Source organism: Mustela putorius, unplaced genomic scaffold, assembly GCF_011764305.1.
Source record: "Mustela putorius furo isolate JIRA1106 unplaced genomic scaffold, ASM1176430v1.1 tig00000196_pilon_pilon_pilon, whole genome shotgun sequence".
NCBI classification, from domain to species: Eukaryota; Metazoa; Chordata; class Mammalia; order Carnivora; family Mustelidae; genus Mustela; species Mustela putorius.
The window spans coordinates 15,600,123-15,620,630 of NW_025421310.1; the positions used below are offsets into that span (position 1 = coordinate 15,600,123).

Genomic DNA, 20,508 nt, shown 5'->3' on the forward strand with positions numbered 1-20,508 from the left:
TCCCCTTGAAAGGGAAGGGACCTACGCCCTGCTTGGCACTGGCTCAGCACTGGCTCTGCTTAGGCCGCAGCAGTGACCTTGAAAGAGTCCCTCTCCCTAATGGCAATTGTCACCTATTGAGGCCTAGTCCTGGGCCGGACACACAGTAGGGGACGGTTAAGTGAATATCGTTAAATTAACTGAAGAGTGGGAGGGAAGGGAAAGCGGTTTTACAAACTGGGAAGGACTCCGTCCATGTTAGATGGGTTATAGTGAGCGTCTGCGGTGTATCGGGCCCTGCGCTGAGCGCTTTCACGTGTTTGATTTCATTCAATCCCCTCAACAGCCTTTGAGGTGTATGTGATTCAAGCCCATTTTACAGAGAAGTAAGAGTGAGGCCCTGAGAGAGGTACCCCAAGTGTGTCTGGCGTCAAATCTATGCTCTCAGGGATGCTCAGCCTCTTCGGCTACGAAATATCACCTCTGTCAAGGTCTCCCGAGATCCAGTTCATTCCATACGCCCTCGCTTTCCAATGATGCCCACTTCTCACCACTTATGATTTTTGGCAAACTAGCCCAAGAGAACTGCGCAGGCGCTTTTCTGAGCCGCTCCCCCCCCCAACTCCGCCCACAGGGCACAGTTGTGTGCGTGGAGAAACTCGGCGAGCCCCGCCTGAACGTCACCACGCAGGCGCAAGGGCGCGTGCCCTTCGCTGCCGCCTCTAATTGGCTACTACGGGTAAGGGCACCGCCCAATGGGAGGCGTGGATAGTGAGGGGTCCCGCACGCCTGGAGCAGAGAGGGTCTGTGTCAAGAGCGGCGGGGGTTGCAGGAGGCTGGCTAGACGGGTGAGGGCGCCGCGGGGCGGGCGGGGGACGGGAGCGCTGGGCGTCCGGAGAGGGCGGAGGGAGAACGAAGGGGACACCGGGGGAGGGGGAGGGGACGAAGAGCCTCGGGGCCTGCGCTAGGGCGGGAGCGGCGTGGAGTGGAAGGAGAGTGCTCCTTCCTGTGTGCCCTAGAGCATTGAGTTCGCCTTGCGGCGTGCAGGACCCTACCCTGGGGCCCAAGACCCCCACCCCTGCAGGGTACTCTCCCGCAGCGGAGCTGGTAAGTCTGGTCGATGAACAGGGACGTGTAGCGGAAAAGTTGAACTTCCAGGCTTCCGGTGGGTTCTTTCCTGGAAGAACTTACTGATCTCCTGTGCGAAAAGCCCCTATCTCCTCCCCACCAACACTACACTGTCCAGCAATTGAGAAAGGAGGAATGTAGACTAAAAGTCCCAGTTTTAGATTGCTCGGGCCTCCTTCCAGAGGGACATTTACTGGGTGCCTACTTTGTGTAAGCCTTACAGCAGGCTTTGGGCCTCACCCCATGGGAGTTGTGTTTGGAGTGTGGCTGTAAACAAGGAAAAACTGAACTCTAGGGCTCCGGGCTGACTCCTTCCCGGAAGATTCTTTATTGGGTGGCTGTTGTGTGCAGGACCCTGGCAACTCAAATACTGGTGAGGGAGTTGGAGTAGGTAGTTAACAAAAAGTGACTCCTGGGCTTTTAGTGAATCATTTATTCGACGAGCCCTTATTGGGCATCTGCTAAAAAAACAGGGTCATGTGCTGGGCTGTGTCACCGTGGGAGTACACGTCCATTGGGAGCATTGGTCTGTTGCCAGACGTGGAATGGGCACCGGGAGAATTAGACTCTCATGCCTCACTTCCTGGAGCGAGTACCATTCATTCACAGAGTATCTACTGAGTACCTGTTGTGGGCTAATCACTGTTCCTGGTGCTGGAAGTACATCAGTTATGAAGACACTAACTTCCCTACTCTCTGGGACCTTAATATGAGGAACTTTGCCTAACCTCTGGCACTAACAGATGAGTTAAACAAGAGATGGAGACAGTGGAGGTTGGATTCAGAAACTCAGCTGTGAGGGGTGCTGCCACTTGCTGAAGCTCAGAGGCCAGGGTTGTGTTGACCCCACACATGTAGAAAGGGAGATGGGGGCATGGAGAGCGAAGTTCAGAAGTTAAAAATGCCCATCCCAGGTCCATGGGTTTTTTGGTGACATCAGCCCCTACAGTGAATCAGCCCTGCTGTGCCTACATGCTCAGTCTGGAGAGAAGCACAGACTGTATCCCAGGCGGGTGACATTGGCTTTTATAGAGGTGGCACAGATTACCATAGGAACACCAAGGAGGCAGGAGTGGACATCCCTCTGAGGATATAGAGAGATTGTCAGAAAAGGCTTCACAAAGGAAATGCTGGGTAGGGTTTTGCTAGACCAGAAAAAGAGAGAATTTTCTTGGCAGAAGGAATAGCAACAGGGAAGACTTCGGGTTCAGGAACATTTCTAGAGAACTATGAGTCATGATTCTGTCTGACCTTTTTCAGGTGCCAGGGTCTTCCTGGTCATCCTTGGTGACAAAATAGCATCAGAGAGAGGAAGTAAGAGCTGGAACTCAGATTCAAGTCAAGGGCAATCTGGTCCAGAAGCCTGTGCTCTTGAACTCTTTGTTGTATCTCTGTGTGTCCTTACAGTAGGAGGAAAGGGGGTGCCCAATGAGGAAACCAACCAGGAAAAGGTCAAGAGGCATAATGAGACATGTGTTCTTAGAAAGGGTGCAAGTGGCACTCTGGGAAAGGAGAGATAATAACATCAGAGGCCAAACTGAAGGGGACCTTTCACTCTTTTACAGGTGTCTGGCACCATGGGGCCTGTGTGCACTTCTGAGTCTCATGTTCATTGAAAACTAAGGCACCAGCACTGGATCCAGGCTTGCTGAGTGATAAAGGCTGGTGAGTGAGGGGACGAGCCGGGAAGAACCTGAGCCGCGCCCCCATCCTCCTTGGTTCCTGACATCTCACCAGCTCTGCCATCTTTCTCCAGGCACTGTCCTCCCCAGCATGGCGGAGGTGGCAGCCAAGGTGGCTGAGGTTGCTGAGCTACCCACACAGATGTCTCCAGGGGCAGTGGAGATGTCAACACCGATGTTCGGGGAGATGACGGAGATGTCAGGGATGTCAGCAGAGGTGACTGAGATGACACCAGGGGAGGCCCTGGCCTCATCCCTTTTCTTCCAACATCACCAGTTCATGTGCTCTGAGTGTGGCAGCCTCTACAACACGCTAGAGGAAGTCCTCTCACACCAGGAGCAGCACGTGCCCACCATTGCTGAAGATGAGGCCTTGGCCACCCAGGATCCTGGCCTTGATCCGGAGCTCATGGCAGGGACCGAGGATGGGCCTTTCCAGTGTGGAGAATGCAGCCAGCTCATCATGTCCCCCAGCGAACTCCTGGCCCACCAGGAAGCCCACCTCCGGGAGTCTGCAAGCCAGATCCAGTACCAGTGTGGGGACTGCCAGGAGCTCTTCCCCTCACCTGAGCTGTGGGTGGCCCATCGCAAGGCCCAGCACCTTTCTTCTGCAGCTGGTGAGCTGCCAGGGCCGCCCCCGCTGTCCCCACCAACACCACCCCCTCCACCCCCAGCTCCACCCGAAGTTAAGATGGAGCCCTACGAGTGTCCCGAGTGCTCTACCCTCTGTGCCACTCCTGAGGAGTTCTTGGAGCATCAGGGCACCCACTTTGACTCCCTAGACAAGGAAGAGCGTAATGGGCTAGAGGAAGAGGAAGATGACGAGGAAGATGACGAGGAAGACACTGAGGAGGAAGAGGAGGTGGTGGCAGAGGTCAGTGATGATGCTGTGGGAGGTGACAGGTCCCCAGCTTGCCAGGCCCAGGGCTGTGGGGATTGTCCCCAACGCTGGGCCTCCGCTGAGGTGCGCCGGCGACATCGGCGGGCCTCCCGAGGCCCGGGACCGGGGACTCAGCCCTTCCACTGCGGCCAGTGCCAGCGCAGCTTCAGCTCGGCCAACCGGCTGCTGGCTCATGGGCGGGCCCACGTCGGGGGCACGCACGAGTGTACCACCTGCTCCAAGGTCTTTAAGAAAGCTGCCTCCCTGGAGCAGCACCTGCGACTGCACCGCGGTGAAGCACGCTACCTCTGCGTGGACTGCGGCCGCGGCTTTGGCACAGAGCTCACGCTGGTGGCACACCGGCGGGCCCACACCGCCAACCCCTTGCATCGCTGCCGCTGTGGCAAGACGTTCAGCAACATGACCAAGTTCCTCTACCATCGGCGCACGCATGCAGGCAAGAGCGGGGCGCCCCCATCCGCAGCAGCAGCGGCAGCCACAGCAGCAGCCTCCCCCGCACCCACCGAGCCCGCGCCTCCCCCCCTGCCACCTGCGCCGCCCGCCCAGCTGCCCTGCCCACAATGCTCCAAGTCCTTCGCCTCGGCCTCCCGGCTCTCCCGGCACCGGCGCGCTGTGCACGGGCCACCCGAGCGGCGGCACCGCTGCGGTGTCTGCGGCAAGGGCTTCAAGAAGCTGGTCCATGTGCGCAACCACCTGCGGACACACACGGGCGAGAGGCCCTTCCAGTGCCATTCATGCGGCAAGACCTTTGCCTCCCTGGCCAACCTAAGCCGCCACCAGCTGACCCACACGGGTGTGCGGCCCTACCAGTGCCTGGACTGCGGCAAGCGCTTCACACAGAGCTCCAATCTGCAGCAGCACCGGCGGCTGCACCTGCGGCCTGTGGCCTTTGCCCGCGCACCCCGACTGCCCATCACTGGCCTGTACAACAAGAGCCCCTACTACTGCGGCACCTGCGGCCGCTGGTTCCATGCCCTGGCCGGCCTGCGGCTGCACCAGCGTGTCCACACCCGCGCCAGGCCTGGCCCCCCTCTGCCGCCACCGCCAGCCCCACCGCCCACCCCACCCCCACCCCCTGAGCCTCAGCAGACTATCATGTGCACCGAGCTCGGGGAGACCATCGCCATCATCGAGACATCCCAGCCGCTGGCGCTTGAGGACACACTGCAGCTGTGCCAGGCCGCTCTGGGGGCCGGGGAGGCCAGCGGGCTCTTGCAGCTGGACACGGCCTTTGTGGGCCGCAGCTGAGGAGCCACAGGGAAAAAGCTGGGTTGCCACAGCAGTTGTGGGCCTCTCTGGGGAGCACGGAGACACCCCCTCCCTACAAGGGTGCCAGCATCCACCCTGGCCTCTTAGCCACTGACTCCTCATAAGAGCCCTACCCAGGTGTATCTTGCCACTTTTCTCTGCCTATGGGGAAACTGAAGTTCTGAGGCCTGATGTGATCCGGCTCAGGGCACCCCACCCGCAACCCATCACGGGGCTCGCCAGGGCTCTGCGCTCTGCTTCCCTCACCCTGGTGCCCAGCTACATCAGGTTACCTTTCCTGAGCCCCGAGTACGTGCCACTTCGGTGTTGGGCACTGTCATATACCTCTTCAGGCCCTCGCTTGTCCCCAAGCCCTCCCCTCCCCTCCCCTGGACCCTGGGCTCCCGGGTCTTGGCTCTGCCTGGTGGAGAAAGGTACTTGGCTTCTTTGGGCTTCCTTAAGCTCACTTTTGACAGTGTGGCAGGAAATCTCTAGTTACCCAGGTACTCTGCTACGGGCCAGGTGATGCTGGAGCCCCAGCAATGACTTGGAGCCAGGCTCTACCCCAGGTGGTGCACAGTGGGGTAGGAGGAACACCCAAGTACAGACGGCCTTGCTCTCTTGAGTGTGTCTCATTGATTCATTCAGCCTGGGAGTCCTCAGGCCTCCCTCGCATGTGCCGGGCAAGGCTGGGGTGGTAGAGGAGTTAGGCCTCTGCCCTGCCCCTGGGGAGCAGGCAGATCTCAGCTCTGGGATCCTCAGGGCTGTGATGGGAATGTGCAGGGAGGATGGGATCCCAGAGCAGGGAAGACTGCCCCCACCTCCCCCACCCTCCCCACCCCCCCACCCCCTCCAAGAGGAAGTAGTCCTTGAGGAAAAATTAGGAATCTGCTAACAAAAGAGGAAGAGAATGTAGCAGAAAGACAGCACTGCAAAGAGGGTGAGTTCTTGGTATACTTGGAGACTGTCCAGTTATTCACAGCTACAGTGACAGCAAACATGACTGCCTAGCCGTGGCAGGCACTGCAGCTAGCCCTGTATGAGGATTATGACCCAGAGGGCCCGTGAGGTGATCTCTGCACTAGCCCCGTTGTACGAGAAAATGGGCAGAGACTGGCCCAAGGTCTCACATGAGGCAGCAGTATCACGGAGATTTGAATCCAGGGGGATTGTTCAGCCCATCTCTGTAACCAGTACCATTGAGGGAGTTTGACCTGAGACAGATAGGGGCAGCGAGGGGTGGGGGGAGGTTCAGAGCAGTACTCAGGAGGATTTGCTACACCTGGAGGAAAAGTGAGCCGGTGTCACAGAGCAGGTGGTTTATTGGGGCCTCGGAAGATCAAAGGTCTTAGGAACAGGAAGGGATCCCCAGCCTTTTCAGAGGTTCCCTAAGGTGGCACTCCTTTCTTTAAATGGAAGTAGAGGAGTTAAAGCAGGTCCCTTTGGTGAGTTCCCGCCAGCCTATGTAGACTGAGGCGTTCAGGCAGTGGGGGGCTGTGGCTGAAGGTTGTCTGGGAGGCAGGCAGGCCCAGACCTGGGAAAGCCAGGAAGGCATGCCCCAGTAGGGTTGTGGGGGGTCAAAAGTGGGGCTTCTGCCTCCCCGGCATGAGGGTGGAGCAAGGGGGAGGTGGAAGTTGGTCTAAAAGGAAAAGGACAGGACCAGAGGAGTGGGAGGAGGGGAAGGGACCCCCTCAGTGACCTTGCGGCTGAACAGACATGAGCAGCAGGGAGGTGGGGGACCAGCCCTGCTCCCCTCTGGCCTGCTTGCTCTGCATATTCATCTTACAAACAAGGTGATACCCAAAGGGTGTTGAGCAGGGATTGTTCTGGGCAGTATACAGATGCCCCTGGGGCTGGCCTAAGCAGACTGGAGTCCAGATGCCACAGCAACAGTCCCTGACCTCTTGGGACATGTTCAAATTTCTCTTTCTGGGCCCCTGGCTGGCTCAGTCAGTAGAGCATGCAACTCTTATCTCAGAATCTTGAGTTCAAGCCACTGCACCCCCACAGGACAGAGTTTACTTAAAGCAACAAACTCCTTGTCCAGTGGAGGACGTACCAGTTGCTCCTCCTCAGGCCCCCCCCTCACTTGTGGGGCCTCCTGCCCTCACATCCTCCATTGGCACCACATGAAGGAGCTGCCATTGCCCTCTGCCTGTGACCCCCTGTCTGGCCCATCATGTTTTTGAAGCAAGTGGAAGCAGCCAGGTTCTCTGCATCAACCTTCCCAGGCTTGTCACTTCCAGCATACCCAGATGGGGGCCAGATGTGTGCCCTGTTTGAAAGCTAGCTCAGTGGGTTAAGCTGCTGCCTTCGGCTCAGGTCATGATCTTGGGGTCCTGGGATCGAGTCCCGCGTCGGGCTCTCTGCTCAGCAGGGAGCCTGCTTCCTTCTCTCTCTCTCTGCCTGCCTCTCCATCTACTTGTGATTTCTCTCTGTCAAATAAATACATAAAATCTTTAAAAAAAAAAAAAAAAAAGAAAGCTAGCAGAGCTGTTAGCTCTGGGGGACCGCATCTCTGCCCCGTCAGTGCCCACTAAGAGTCTACATCCAGGCTGTTTTGGCCTGAGTGACCATGCATACGGTGTCCTGTGAAGCAGCAGGTAGTTCGGGCTGTGGGACACAGCCATCTGTCAAGTCTGAACTCTCCCACCTCTACCCTGTGGCCTTGACCCTGGATCCCCCATTCTCTCAGTTATCACCTGGGGAGGACAGTGCCTGCCTCCCTCCCTCCTGAGGCAGAAGAGGACAATGGTGGGGTCCATGAGGCTGGCTTTCCCGCGACCTCTACAGTAGGTGAACCAGACTGGTCATCCCCACACGTGTGAAGGAGAGCTGAGGCCAGGGGAGGCTGGGCACGTGAGCCCAGGCCGGGACTCAGGCCTCTGGCAGCCCAGCCTGGCTTCAGTCTCCGCAGGTCCCTGCCTGAGAGGTCCTGTCCCAGCACAGTTCCTCAGGCACCTCCCTCACCTCTGTGGAAACAAGGTAGCCAGACAGGAAGCAGGTTTTCATGCCAATAATTTATTGAACGGAGGTCTGTACACAGGCAAACCTTACTGTGGAAACTAAGACATCAAGAGCTCCCCAACCCCCACCCCCTCGGCCCTCCAGGGTGGGGAGAGGAGGGAGGAGACCTTAGGGGCAGAGGACAGGAAGGGGAACACAGCTGTAGAAGGAGGATGGGCCAGGTTGGACGGTGTGAATCGACGTTTTCTTTAAGAAAAAAATTATAACAATCTATTTACACCCGGGGGGACCAGGGAAGGGAAGAGGAATAGACGGGCTCGTCTGGTTCTATTTACAAGGGACACAGGAAGGGAGGAGGGATTGGAGGAGTGTAGGCCTGGGAGGAGGGGAGGGGGCCAAGGGGGTAGGAGGTCCTCATGCCTCCAACCCCCTGTCCTTCCTTCTCTGCCCTCCCCACAACCAGTTAAAATCCTCTTAAAAAGCCCACCACAGGGTGAGGCTGGTGAGGGAGGGACTGGAGGTAGGGACAGGGACTCATTTACCTCTGCCCTCTAGTCTAGGGGCCCAGCCAGGTCAGGAGCTTGATGGGCTATGGCCCTCCTTCCCAGCCCCACTGGGGGCTCCCCGATGGAAGGGTAGTTTGGTGGGGCCCTCAGGAAGAGTTGGTGAGGGGAGCTGTGGCGTCGGGTGTCTGCCAGTCCGAGCCGGTCTGAGCCTCACTTAAAGCTGAGGGGGAGGAAAAAGACAGTTACCCTTGGCCTCTCGGATCTCCCACCCAAGAGCAGGACCCTGGTGGGAGAAGCTACATCAGAAACAGACAGCTGCCGCTTTAGGTCCAGCTCCACATACTCAAATGCCCAAGGGCCAGGCTGGTCACTGAGTGACTCACCAGAGAGCTGGGCCTCACAGAAAAGAGGGCACTTAGAACTTGGCCCCGACTCACAGCACTGCCCTGAGAAAAGGTAGGCCCACTACTGCCCAGTTGGATTTTCTTTCCCAAAAGACACAAGAAATCTGAGTTTGTACATGCAATGGCCTCAATTTTTAAATGTGGACAACAAATTTAACTTTTTGTTTGTGCAAACCAAACATACATTTTTGGTTTTCCAGTTAGCACTTCAACACAAATACGGGCAATCTGGCCCCAAAAAGGTGGCTGTATGCACATGCGCACTCAAACATCAACAATTCCCATACCCATGCAGGGAACTCAGGGGCTGTGGCAACACACCAGCCTCCCAGGCTGAGGAAGGCCTTCATCTGCAAAGAGGGCCTCCGACTTACCTTGTGAGGATGGAGTGAGGGTGGCAGTGCCCGCTGGGGACCTCAAGTGAGGAGGGATGAGAATGGCATTGAGAGATGGTTGGATGGAGAGTTCTAGAAACAGGAATGGACATGCCCAATCAGGACGCAGGGTGTTGGGAGACCAGGCCAGCTCTTGGCAAGGACAACGGACGTGTAACCACTGAACACTCAGTGACAGACTGGAAGGGGCCCAGCACGGGTGAAGCCACTTCAGGTCTGTATTGGGGGCATCTCCCGAGCACCCCCAACCCCAGCATCCCACTCCTATCTTAAACACCAAGCCCCCTTCCACAACCTTTGCCTGCCTTCTGGTTCCCCGCATCCCAAGCTGTGCCCTCACCTCCAGGACTAAAGTTGAAGAGGGGGGGAAGCGGGCGGTTGTTGGGGAGCTGGGTTCCATGACATCGCAGTTCATCAAAGAAGCTGTGGGCGCAGGCTTCCAGAGGGGAGAGCCTTGAGGACGGTGTGTACTCCAGCAGGCTAGAGCAGAGTGCAATGGCCTCCGGTGGCGTTCGAGATTTGAACACCTTAAGGGGAGGGGACGGTGGTCAGGAGGGTGAGCCGCCCAGGCCCTGTGGACTCCTGCACCCCCACTTTCCAAACAAGGCAGAGCTACTGAGGGGAAGCCACATTCCTTCGGGTGAGCAGCTCACATGGGTCCCATCATTGGACAGGCCCTGCAGAGAGCCTGTTTCACCAGCAGAGAAATGGCACTCTCAAACTCACCGTGGACCCTCAACTTCCGGAGGATGGAAGATGCCGTGAACTTTGAAATCTGATGAGTTACGGACCCACTCCCAAGCCCTACAGCCAGGTCCCCAGACCAGCTGGCCTCCAAAGGGGACCTTGGCCATGCTGCCTGAGCCCCCAGCCCTGCCCCACCTTTGTCCAAGGATGAGCTTTAATCTGGGGAAATTTGAACTCCGTGTAGTTGGGGTTCATCTCTCGTATCTGTTCCCGGGTTGGTGTTCCCAGCACCTGGAGAGGGAGGGAGGGCTCTGAGCCAAAGCCCCTATCCCTCAGCCCCAATCCCTGCCCACCCCACTGCACCCTCACCTTGATGATCTCCACCAGCTGGTCTACCCCACTGTCCCCAGGGAAGATGGGCTGGCCCAGGAGGAGCTCGGCCAGAACGCAGCCAGCTGACCACACATCTGGAGGGGAATGCAGGGAGGGTCAGGGCTGCCCACCCAGCCCCTCACAAAGGCTTATCTCCCCCACAGTCATCCTGAGTGCCAGGAGGGAGCCCCATTTTCTTGGCCCCGAGAGGAAGCACCCTGCTCAAGGTCCTACACAGTTTAGGGACACGGGAGCCTGCTGCTGAACCTCCAGGTCCACCTGGCCACGCCACACTGTGCAGCCTGTGCTTGCCACCTTCATTGCCTCTCTCCCCGCAGGAACCCCAGGAAGTCCCTGCTGTGCCTCTAGCCTCCAGGTAGCCCAACGTACCTCTAACAGGCTTCTGTGTTCTTGGGGCCTCGAGAAGCTCAAGGCTCAAGTCCTAGGCCTAGACTCCATCCCGCCCGCGGGAACAGCTATAGGCAGGCAGTCTTGCCCCCTCCCTGGTATGTACCTTGGCCCCCAAGGCACAAGTTCACCCCTAAGGACCACACAGTTTCTTCACATTGCTGAGGGATGTTCTCTCCCAACCCTTTCACTCGCTCTCCTCAAGCCTGGAAAGGTAGCACTGTCATCCCCACTAATGGGGAAGGTCCTGGAGGCCCCCGGTGGGCAAGTCACACCCTCCAGCTGAAACGCCTGGCCTCCAAGGTCACAGGTAGCTCCTCCCCCCACCAGACCCTCCCCGCTAGGCCAAGAAGGGAAGGCTGACTGAGAGGCTCTGGAGCCGGAGTGGACTCTGGAGTCAGGTCAACTTTCAAAGCCCAGCCCTGCCCAGCTGTGCCCAACCCCAGCAGTGCGAATGCAGGCAGGTGGCCTCCCCGCTCTCAGCCTCAGACTGCTCATCTGTGCAACGAGCAGACACCAACACCGCCCTCCAAAGTTTGTGAGGACTGGATAAAAGAACACAGGTTAAGCTTGTATCACAGAGGGCGGCAGACAGCCCACAGAAAGAAGGAAAGCTGCCAGGCTGGCCACTCCCTGCCCCCCCAACCCCGCAAAGCTGACCAATGGACGAGGTGTAATCGGTGGCTCCGAAGATCAGCTCCGGGGCCCGGTAGTAGCGAGAGCAGATGTAGGAGACGTTGGGCTCCCCCCGCACCAACTGCTTTGCACTGTGGAAACAGAGGGCCAGGAGTAAACAGAAGGTGAGGGTTGGCGTCCCCCCATCGCCCCTTCAGCCACTCAGAGCACCCCAGGTCAGGCCCACCTGCCAAAATCGCAGAGCTTGAGGACAGCAGTGTCGGGGTCCACCAGCAGGTTCTGGGGCTTGATGTCACGGTGACACACCCCCTGGGAGTGGATGTAGGCCAAGCTCCGGAAGAGCTGGTACATGTACACCTGGCAGGGGGCAGGGGACAGGGCAGCTGCAGCCGAGCCACACACACACACACACACACACACACACATACCCCGCCCCAAGCGTGCTACCCCTGGGTCTTCAAGCGTTAGTATGAATCACTCAGTGGACTTTTTTAAACAGGGACCCCTGAGTCCCGCTCCCAGGGTGTGGCATTTAAGACAGGCCCTCCCAGGTTGCTGCTGCTCCCCACTTTGAGAATACTGCCTCAGCCACACACCTCAGAAACCTGATAAAGAGACTCGGATGGCGGGAAGGCCTTGTGGGAGCCAGTCTCTCAGCTCCACAACCACTGGCTATAGGAAGGGCTCAGCGTCCTCTGCCTGCCAGTCAAACCACCCACAGGCTAGCCTCTCTCCAGCTGGATTTTCCTGCCACTCTGCCTCCCACTGATTAGAACATAAGTGCCAAGAGAGCAGGGATCTTGGGGTGTTCGTCACCGCCGCGTCTCCCAGGGCCTAGACCAGTGCCCGGCATGGAGTAACTGCGCAGGCCAGCTTCCTGGGCCCCCCTCCTCCTGTTCCCGCTGCCCTTGGCTACAGATGCCGGCTCTTCACCCTACCCCTCATGGGCTCCCAGAAGCCTTCCTTGATCCTTCTTACCCCCAAAGCAGGCAGGCCTGGGGGCCTGTTTCCAGAATTCCCTGTGCTCCTTCTAGTACGGCAGTAGCTAGTCATCTATAGTTCTTTGTGACAACAGCTGTCCACTCGGGCTAAACTGAGAGCTCTTCCGGAGCAAAGCCTGGGTCTCCGTCAACTGGCCTTCTGAAATTGCTCAGTGCTGGATCCAGCACACAGGCAGCCACAGCACAGACTCACCAAACCAGAGGGGTCCCCTCCCAGGAGGCACGGTCTCCCAACACCACAACCAGTAGGGCTCTGTGGCCCATATGGGGTCAAGGTTCTTAAGGCCGGCAGGAGGAACAACCTTCATCAAACTTGAACCCACCGCTTCCTCCCAGTGCAGAAGGCTGCTGCAGCCTCTGCTCTCCACATCAGCCCTCAGCTCACTGATTCACTCATCCATTCATTCAAACACCTGCTGAGGGATTGTAACATGCAGGACCCAGCACCAGGCCCTGGGGAATGAGCCTGCACAGCGATGAAGACACAGGCTTTCCTCCAGCCCTGCCTCCTTCTCACACCCCCTCTGCCAAGGGTCCAAAGGCCAGGACTTGACCTCTCTCTCTTTGCATTATCAGGCTCTGCGCTAACTCCACCAACACCCCTAGTGCCCCTGGGCTCCCAGCGGGGACCCAACCAGGTACCCTGCAGTCTCACCAGACCCCAATCAGCCTGCCTCCCTGATGTGGTCAGGCCCTGGGGGGGCCTGCCCCACCTTGGGCAAGCTCTATGACAGTTATGGAGACAAGGATAGGGAACTCAAGGGCTCCAGAAAGCAACATCAATTTGGAGGAGAAGGGAAGCCACAGAAGACAGGAGGATCCAGGGCCCCTGGCTCTGTAAGCCCCGGTCCCAAAAGCCAGCTGGCCTGCCTGCCTACCCACCTTGACATAGATGATAGGGATGGTCAACTTGGCCTTGGTGAAATGGCGGGCCACCCGGTATACTGTCTCGGGCACGTATTCCAGCACCAGATTTAGATAAAGCTCATCTTTCTGCAGAGAGCAAAGGAGAGGTGTGAGGCACTGCAAGGAACAGGCGGGGAAGGGGAGGGAAGGCTCATGGGGGATAACGGGGGAAGGACTGACAGTCGCAGGAAAGGCAGACAGGAGCAGGGGTGGAGGATGCCCCCGCACAGCCAAGGTCTCACCTTCTCCCCACTGGAGTAGAAGAAGTATCTCAGCCTCACGATATTGCAGTGGTCCAGCTTACGCATAATTTGCAGCTCTCGGTTCTTGGGGGCAAAGGGAAAGTGTCTCAGACAACAGCCAACTCTCCCTGCCTCCCCACTTCTGGCACCCCTCACCACAGCCCTGTTCCTCCACCCCTGCCAACAGAGCCACGCACCGACTCCTTGCATCCCAGCTCCAGGGCCCCTCTGGGGCACCCCCTAATTCCTCACCCCAACCCATTCTCCCCACACGCAGGCTGGAGGCCTATGGGCTAAACCCAACCTACAGGTGAGTTTTTTTCAGCCCACCATCCAAAAATCTCCAATTTATTGCTGACCTTTGAAAATCAAATGGCTTCACCTATAAATTCAGTTTTCCAGCTTATCTTGAATAATCAAATGTTGTGGCCACACAAGACCCAAGTGACAAAAGATGAGTACTCCCCACCCAATTCACCCCAGTCTCCAGTCCTCTCTACTGCTTTCCCTAGAGACATCCAGGTCCTTAAACCCTGACTTGGATCCTGAGTCCCAGGCTCCAGACTTTCATCTTCCAAAAGGGGGTCTGGTCTCAGCCTCTTCTCCGAGATAGAGTCTTGGTCTCTTCGCTGTTCTCCATTCCCCTGAGTTCTGCCCCTGGAACTCCTGCCCTCAGATCCCTCTCACTTCCAGGCCTCAACACTAATCAAATTCTGAGCCACATTCTAGAGATCCTCCTGCCCAAGGGTTCTCACTGCTAACACCAGGCCCTGACCTGGTTCCCTCCAGGTTAGGCTCAGGTCCTTTATGTCCAGAATGACCTCAGCTCCAAAACACCAGTCCTTGCAATGCCAAGTGGCCCTCAACTTCTACCTCTTCCATCTGCTCCCTGTTCCCTGGACCTCCACTAGGTTACAGGGCACAGCTGTATGAGGAGGAAAGGGCACCCCTTCCTCAGGGGGACAGAGCCCCACACCCAGCCACATGGTCTGGCTGGCTGGATTTCACCCCACACTTGCCAGACACCTGGGTCAGAGCATGACCTTCACAAACACACTCATCACCTCTACCAGCTTCCTTCCCCTCTGTGCAGAAGGGTAACTTAATGAGTAAGGTTGGAGGCTTTAGAATCAGACAAGCCAGAGTTTCGTCTTGCCGCAAGTCAATTCTCTTATCCGATTCTCAGCCTTAATAACACACCAATACCTACCCTCCAAGAATCTTCACGTGAATTAAACAAGAACTTGCCTACAAAGCAATTCACACCAACCCAGAGCCCAATAAACATCAGTTCTGGGCTCTCTCTAAACCCACACTCCCATCTTCCACACAATTCATGCCCTTCTGCTTCCCTTCTCTGGCCCATGTTCAGATCCCGTGGAAACCCAAGTTTAGCACTCTCACTAGGGCCCTCTCGCCCATCATGCCTGGTCACACTTCCTTGTCCCCATTTGCCCCAAGCTACCTTGAACCTCTTGTCCTGGAGAACCTTCTTGATGGCCACCAGTTCTCTGGTCTCAGCCAGCCGTGCCTGGTACACGACCCCAAACGAGCCATTGCCAATCACTTTGATGTCTGTGTAAGCCACCTCCTGGGAGCGCTCCGGGCCTTGGCCTAGAGTGGCTACCACTGTGGTCACCTTCCCGCTGTCACCTGGGGAACAAAGGGGATACACGATCCACTGACCTTCCCTTTCTTGCCACCACCCAATCACAGGGCTGTGGGAGGGAGGGGACATCACTATAGGATGCTTACTGAGGGCCTCCTTGTCCCTTCCTTGTCTTTGGGCAAAGGTGGGTGTTGGATGCCTCTAGGCGCCCTTTCTCCTCTTCCCTTCAGGGAACCCTAAATCCTGCCTCTTCTCATGTGGGAGGCCATGGACAACTAAACCTCTTGCTCTTCAAGTGTTGATAAATGGTAATTTCTACCACTAGTAAGCAGTAAATCACTGGTTCATTTTGGTTTGAGGGCACCCTCAAATGTCTACAGGTTGACTCTGTCCGCTCTGAGCTTACTGCCTGCTGGGGCCCCTCCTGACTGGGGAAAGCCTGACCCAACCTCTTCCACTTACCAGAGCAGTAACCCTGAGGTACTTTTGCTTTAGGAAAGCACTAGCCTTCTGACAGCTTGGGGATAGTGACGTCTAAGTACTCCTTGGTAGAACCAGTAACTGCCACTGGGTTTTGGTGGCAGAAAGGACCCCTTCAGGTAGGAGTGCCAGTGCCAGGACTCTCACTTTTTGAGGAGTTAGCCCTTCCCCAAATATTTCAGCTAGAAAAGGTGCTAACCTGACCTCTTCATCTGGTTTTCATCTGTGTCCAGAGCCCTAGAACCCTTCATGTATTTGGGTGGTCCCAAACGGACAAGTACTAAGTGATGGGAATGGTGAACCTGACCTCTGTTAAGAAGGGGCTATCCAGGTCTCAAGTCCTCCGAAGGAACGTTGCAATTCCCAGTTCCATTCTCTAGACAGCAGCAAACTTTTATGGCATTCTTAGGGAAGAGTGATCCCTTTTCTTTGGGGACACTTTCATCAGTTCGTTTGAAATCAAATTCGATTTGAGGGGCCAATGACACCTTCTTTTGGAAGGAGATTTCCTACATAGCTATTCATCCAGAACCAATGACACCATACCTCAGAATAACGAAAGGGGTTTAACCTCAGATCCACAGTCTATGGGGAACTACGATCCTCCCTGACTCTGTTCCATTTTTGTGGAAAAAGACCCACCATGACAAGTTTTTTCGGTTTTTTTGGTTGGTTTGTTTGTTTTTAATAAATTCTACCCCTAACATGGGCCTTGAACTCATGATCCCAAGATCAAGAGTTGTATACTCTACCGACTGGACTGGCCAGGCACCCCAAGCCAAGCATTTGGAAAAGTGACTATGGACTTGATCTGCAAGATGCCCTGATTCCCAGTTTGTCCTTTTTTGTAAGAAACAGCAACCATTAATTTCTACCATTGGGGAATACAGTTCTACCTGTTACAGATGGGTGATGGTAACAGGTCTTGTGCTTTAAAATCAAAGACTACCTGGGTACCAGGTTTGGGAAGCCTTGACCCTATCTTTCGGAGGAAGCCCAAATCCGTTTCTGTGTGATATTCACTCCAAATCCCCATCTCCTAAGGGGGAGCAAATTCGGATCCCCCTCTTTTGGGGTGATGGTGATCTTATTCTTTTTGGGAACAATAACTCTCTAGCCCCATTTGCAAGCGACGACGACTCCTGATGCGGTTGTCTAATGGATGGCAACATCAGATTCCTGTTTTTGAGGTTCAAGGATCCAAGACCTCGGTAATGGAAGAACAGGAACCTGTGACCCCTGTTTTTTTGAGGATTACTAATTCTAATCCTAAACTCCCAATTGATGGAAACCCCTCAAATCCCTTTCTCTGGGCGGGGGAGAGCTCAGATCCCATCTTCGGTAAGCACAGTGAACTGGAGCTTCTTTCTGGGCATATGGAAGAACCAGATCGACGTCTGAAGGGCTTCAGGAACCCTGATCTCCACCCCCACGGACACCGCGAATACTCACGGCCCAGCTTCACTCCGGGCGGCGGGAAGCTAGTGCCCGCACCGGGGCCGCCGCTGCCTCCTCCGCCGCTGCCGCTGGGGCCACCCCCGGAGCTCGAGGCCCCTACGCCCCCACCCAAAGCTCCGACTGACGCCTTCCCACCGCCGCTGCCGCCCGGGCCGGAGGCCGAGCCCCCGGGGCCGCCACCGCCGCCGCCGCCTCCGCCGCCTGGCTCCGCGAACGAGCTGGTCCGCGCCCGGCCCGAGCCCCCAGGGCCGCCCCCTGAAGGCGCGCCGCCGCTCATGGCGCCGAGCGCAGGCCCAGGCCGCGGGGCTCGGGCTGCCCGGGCTGCCCCCGCCGCCGCCGCTGCCGCCGCCGCTGCCGCCGCCTCCCCCGAGCTCTGGCCTCTTCCAGGCCGCGCCGCTCGGGCTCCGGCTCCGGCCCAGCGCCCGCCGCGGGGCACGCCGGGAGATGCAGTCCGCCTGCCCTACGCGCCGCGGGCGCCGCCCTCGGTCTGCACAGAGAACCGCGTGGCACGCCGGGAAATGGAGTCTGCAGAGGCCGCGGAGTCGACCGCGGGGTATGACGGGTCGCGTTGCACGTCAGGAAATAGAGTCCCCGGAAAGTGTCGACGGCGGACTCTGAAGCACTTTGGGAAGTGGAGTCCGAGGCACACACTCACTCCACTCCAGCAGCTGCGAGCCCTAGGTGTGTTTCAGAAAGGTAGTCGCTGCCACTCTTTCGGTGAGCTTTGTAGACCTGATGCATGCCGGGAAACAGAGTCCAGACGCTCATTTAGTCTGTTGGTTGTGTATGCCGATCGGGGCTAGGGGCACTGCGGGAAATTGAGTCGGCGCCCGTGCATTCGCAGCTATCGGGCCGTGAGGCAAGTCGGGAAACGGAGTCGTCGCCACGCCCTCACCGCATTGCAGGTGTAACGCGCTTCCAAAGCATGCCGGGAAATGGAGTCCCATGTGCTCCCCAAGCCCCAAGAGGACACTGCAATTACGGATTTAGGCTAAGAAATAGAATAGGAAGGTACGGCGTTCCTCCGCCCTCCTATGCTAGGCCGCAGTCCCTGCTGGGAAATGTAGTCAACGCCAAGGCTTCAGAGTAGTTGCTGCAGCGAGCCTTTGTGTCTTCTGGGAAATGGAGTTCAAGGCAGCCTCTCCATTTGACGGGGAGGAAATCTACCAGGAGCCTGAGCATGTTGGGTAATAGTCCCCCCGCATGCTGGCCCTTTCTTTCTGAGACGCGGCTGCAGAGGCTTGCTGGGAAGTGAAGTTCAATCGGTGCTTTTGGGAAAGCGTGAGCCAGCGGTGAAAGACATCAGTCCCGTGGGGGAGACTGCAGAGTGTTCAACGCCTCCTTCCCCTCCCCAGGCCTCAAGAAAAAGCTAAAATTGATCAGGAGCCGCAAGAAAATGGTGTCCAAACATTCCAAGTTCCAAGTTTCCAAAATTAGGAAGGAAATGTCTCCCACAAACAATTTGGGGAACAAAGTTCCCGGTGGTCTCACAGAACAATATGCTTCAAATACATTCCAGCTTTTTCTGCCAACGTGGGCTGCACCAAGAAGCTGAGACGGGTATTAAAAGGGTGAGGACAGAATTTGTTTTGAATCCCCTTTCAGCCTTTTGCGTCCTCCGCTTCCTAAGTTTACAGGATCCAGGAGGCCCCAAACAAGGAAGCCCGCTGTTGAGAGTAGCCTCGGGTTTTGTGCGCGGACTAGGTCGCCCTATTTATCGATTAATACCGGGTAAGACACTATCCCCAAAGGACGCTGGGAAACGGAGTTCGTGTGTGTGTGTGTGTGTGTGTGTGTGTGTCTCCCTCTCTCTCTCTCTCTCTCCCGGAAATCCTTAGAACTAGAATGAAATCATCTTCAGCCCACCCCCGCCTTGTAGAATAATGGGAAATGGAGTCTCTAGACTTAATTTTAATCTGAATCTCTGTTCATACTAACTGTCCTGCCCTTTCTGAAGCCTGAAGAAAGTCTCGTCCACTGGGACTGACTGCAATTCCCAGCGGACCCACAAGACACCCTCCTCCTCCCCCGCCCCCGCTGGGGCCTGCAGACAGTCTCGCCTGGAAGGCCAAAGCTTTCTCGGACTACGTTAACCAAAAGGCAAAGCGCGGACATACTTCCGCTCCCTTTTCAATAAATGCGGGTGCATTCGGAACAGTCGAGAGCGGGTGTTTCTGGGAGTTGTAGTTTTTCAGCCAAATGGTGGTTGCTGCCCTCTGACGGCAGCTCAGAGATGAAAAGCAAAAATCTGAGTCAATCCTCAAGCCTGGGAAATCATACCCGGGACCAACAAGGCCCAAAAGGGCAGCAGAGCGGGGGGGGGGGATGGGGCGGTTACTTAACGGACAAAACTCACCGGATGCGCGCAGTGTACAGCTCGTGGGCAACCGCCACGAGGGGACTGGGGTCGGTGGGAGTCTGAGGGCAACCGCCTGAGAGAATCTTACCAGGATGTTTGCAGGCGTGAGAACATTTGTTGAGGGGTGCTAGGGCAGATTGTAAGTGTCTATGAGGGGTCTGTGGGGGTCTGGAGGTGTTCAGGGGAGTCCGTGGAGAGGTCAAGGGATCTTCCTGGGGACCAGTGGAGAAGTCACAGGGGATTTGGAGCGTTTTTAAAAGGTCTGTGGGATCTCTGAGGGACCCAAAGGGGTAAGCGATGTTTAAGAACCATCAGGAAGGAGCTTCAGGGGACTGGGGGGCTGGAGGAGGGCAATGCTGGGGATTATAGGCATGAAGAGAGTCTCTGAAAGGTTGAATTAATTGATGGAGTGTCGTGAGCTCTATAAAGGGCTCCCTATTTGGAATCAGCGATCCTGGAGTGTAGAAGGGAGCAAGGGTGTGGTCTTGCAGAAACCGAATAGGCTTAGGTGAGTCATTAAAGATTGGAGGACAGCTGGAGTTTTCAAAACGGGATGCCACCTGTGACATCGCACTGGATCAGAATGGGGCAACAAGCCTGGCTCTGCTCTGGTCTGACCTGGAAAGCAGTTCTGGAGCTGAGCAGTTTTTAATCCATACTAGACCTGGTTGGAGGTGCTCTGAAGGCACTGGAATCAGCCTAAGACTACTAGTCCGGGTCCTCCCTCCTTCCCCCAGTGATAACATCCCCCTTTCTCCATCACACCACCACCACCAACTCCGTTGCTTCTCTGTTGCCAGGAGACATGCCTCATCCCAACTTCCAGAAATAGCCCAGTGGCCCCCACCCCAGGGAGTGACTTACATCACCCAGGAGAGGGAGCAGTTGCCCACAGGCTGCCAAGGGAGCCTCGGTTTCCTGCCAGTACCCCAGCCCTGGATCCTCTTTACTGCCAATCAACATCATCTGGGACCACCCACCCTTGGCTGGCAGGAAAGGAGGGTGAAGCCTGCGTAGATAGGAGCTGCCAGTTCCTTCTCCCTCAGGGCTGCGCAGGGTGGAGTTTCTCCCTGAAGCCAGTTCAACAGACCTGAGTCCTCAATTCCCACTCCATTTCTTAGCTGTGTGGCCTTAGGGAAA

General features: G+C 56.6%; 2 protein-coding genes and 1 long non-coding RNA gene across 5 annotated transcripts; 2 read left to right on the forward strand and 1 right to left on the reverse strand.

The window, feature by feature from the left end:
• The first annotated feature begins 721 nt into the window (after positions 1-721).
• Positions 722-5,563, forward strand: ZNF526 (zinc finger protein 526). Of its 3 annotated transcripts, none has more exons than XM_004767756.2 (3): positions 722-782; positions 2,673-2,772; positions 2,864-5,563. In XM_004767756.2, the coding sequence occupies exon 3, from the start codon at positions 2,881-2,883 to the stop codon at positions 4,936-4,938; it is 2,058 nt and encodes a 685-aa protein (XP_004767813.1). In that variant the 5' UTR covers positions 722-782; positions 2,673-2,772; positions 2,864-2,880; the 3' UTR covers positions 4,939-5,563. The 3 variants fall into 3 exon arrangements, with proteins under 3 accessions (XP_004767813.1, XP_004767811.1, XP_004767812.1); XM_004767754.2 differs by having other exon boundaries at positions 736-827; XM_004767755.3 differs by lacking the exon at positions 722-782 and adding an exon at positions 874-1,086.
• A 2,376-nt stretch (positions 5,564-7,939) lies between these two features.
• Positions 7,940-17,386, reverse strand: GSK3A (glycogen synthase kinase 3 alpha). The gene is made up of 11 exons (XM_004767758.3): positions 17,004-17,386; positions 14,928-15,115; positions 13,463-13,546; positions 13,197-13,307; positions 11,540-11,670; positions 11,338-11,444; positions 10,267-10,364; positions 10,093-10,188; positions 9,551-9,737; positions 9,190-9,282; positions 7,940-8,631 (listed from the first exon to the last, which is right to left on the reverse strand). The coding sequence occupies exons 1-11, from the start codon at positions 17,284-17,286 to the stop codon at positions 8,558-8,560; spliced, it is 1,452 nt and encodes a 483-aa protein (XP_004767815.3). The 5' UTR covers positions 17,287-17,386; the 3' UTR covers positions 7,940-8,557.
• Positions 17,387-17,542: 156 nt separating this feature from the next.
• On the forward strand, positions 17,543-19,164 carry LOC101682534. The gene is made up of 2 exons (XR_200594.3): positions 17,543-18,740; positions 18,967-19,164. It is a non-coding gene; the product is annotated as an uncharacterized LOC101682534 (long non-coding RNA).
• Positions 19,165-20,508: the final 1,344 nt, after the last annotated feature.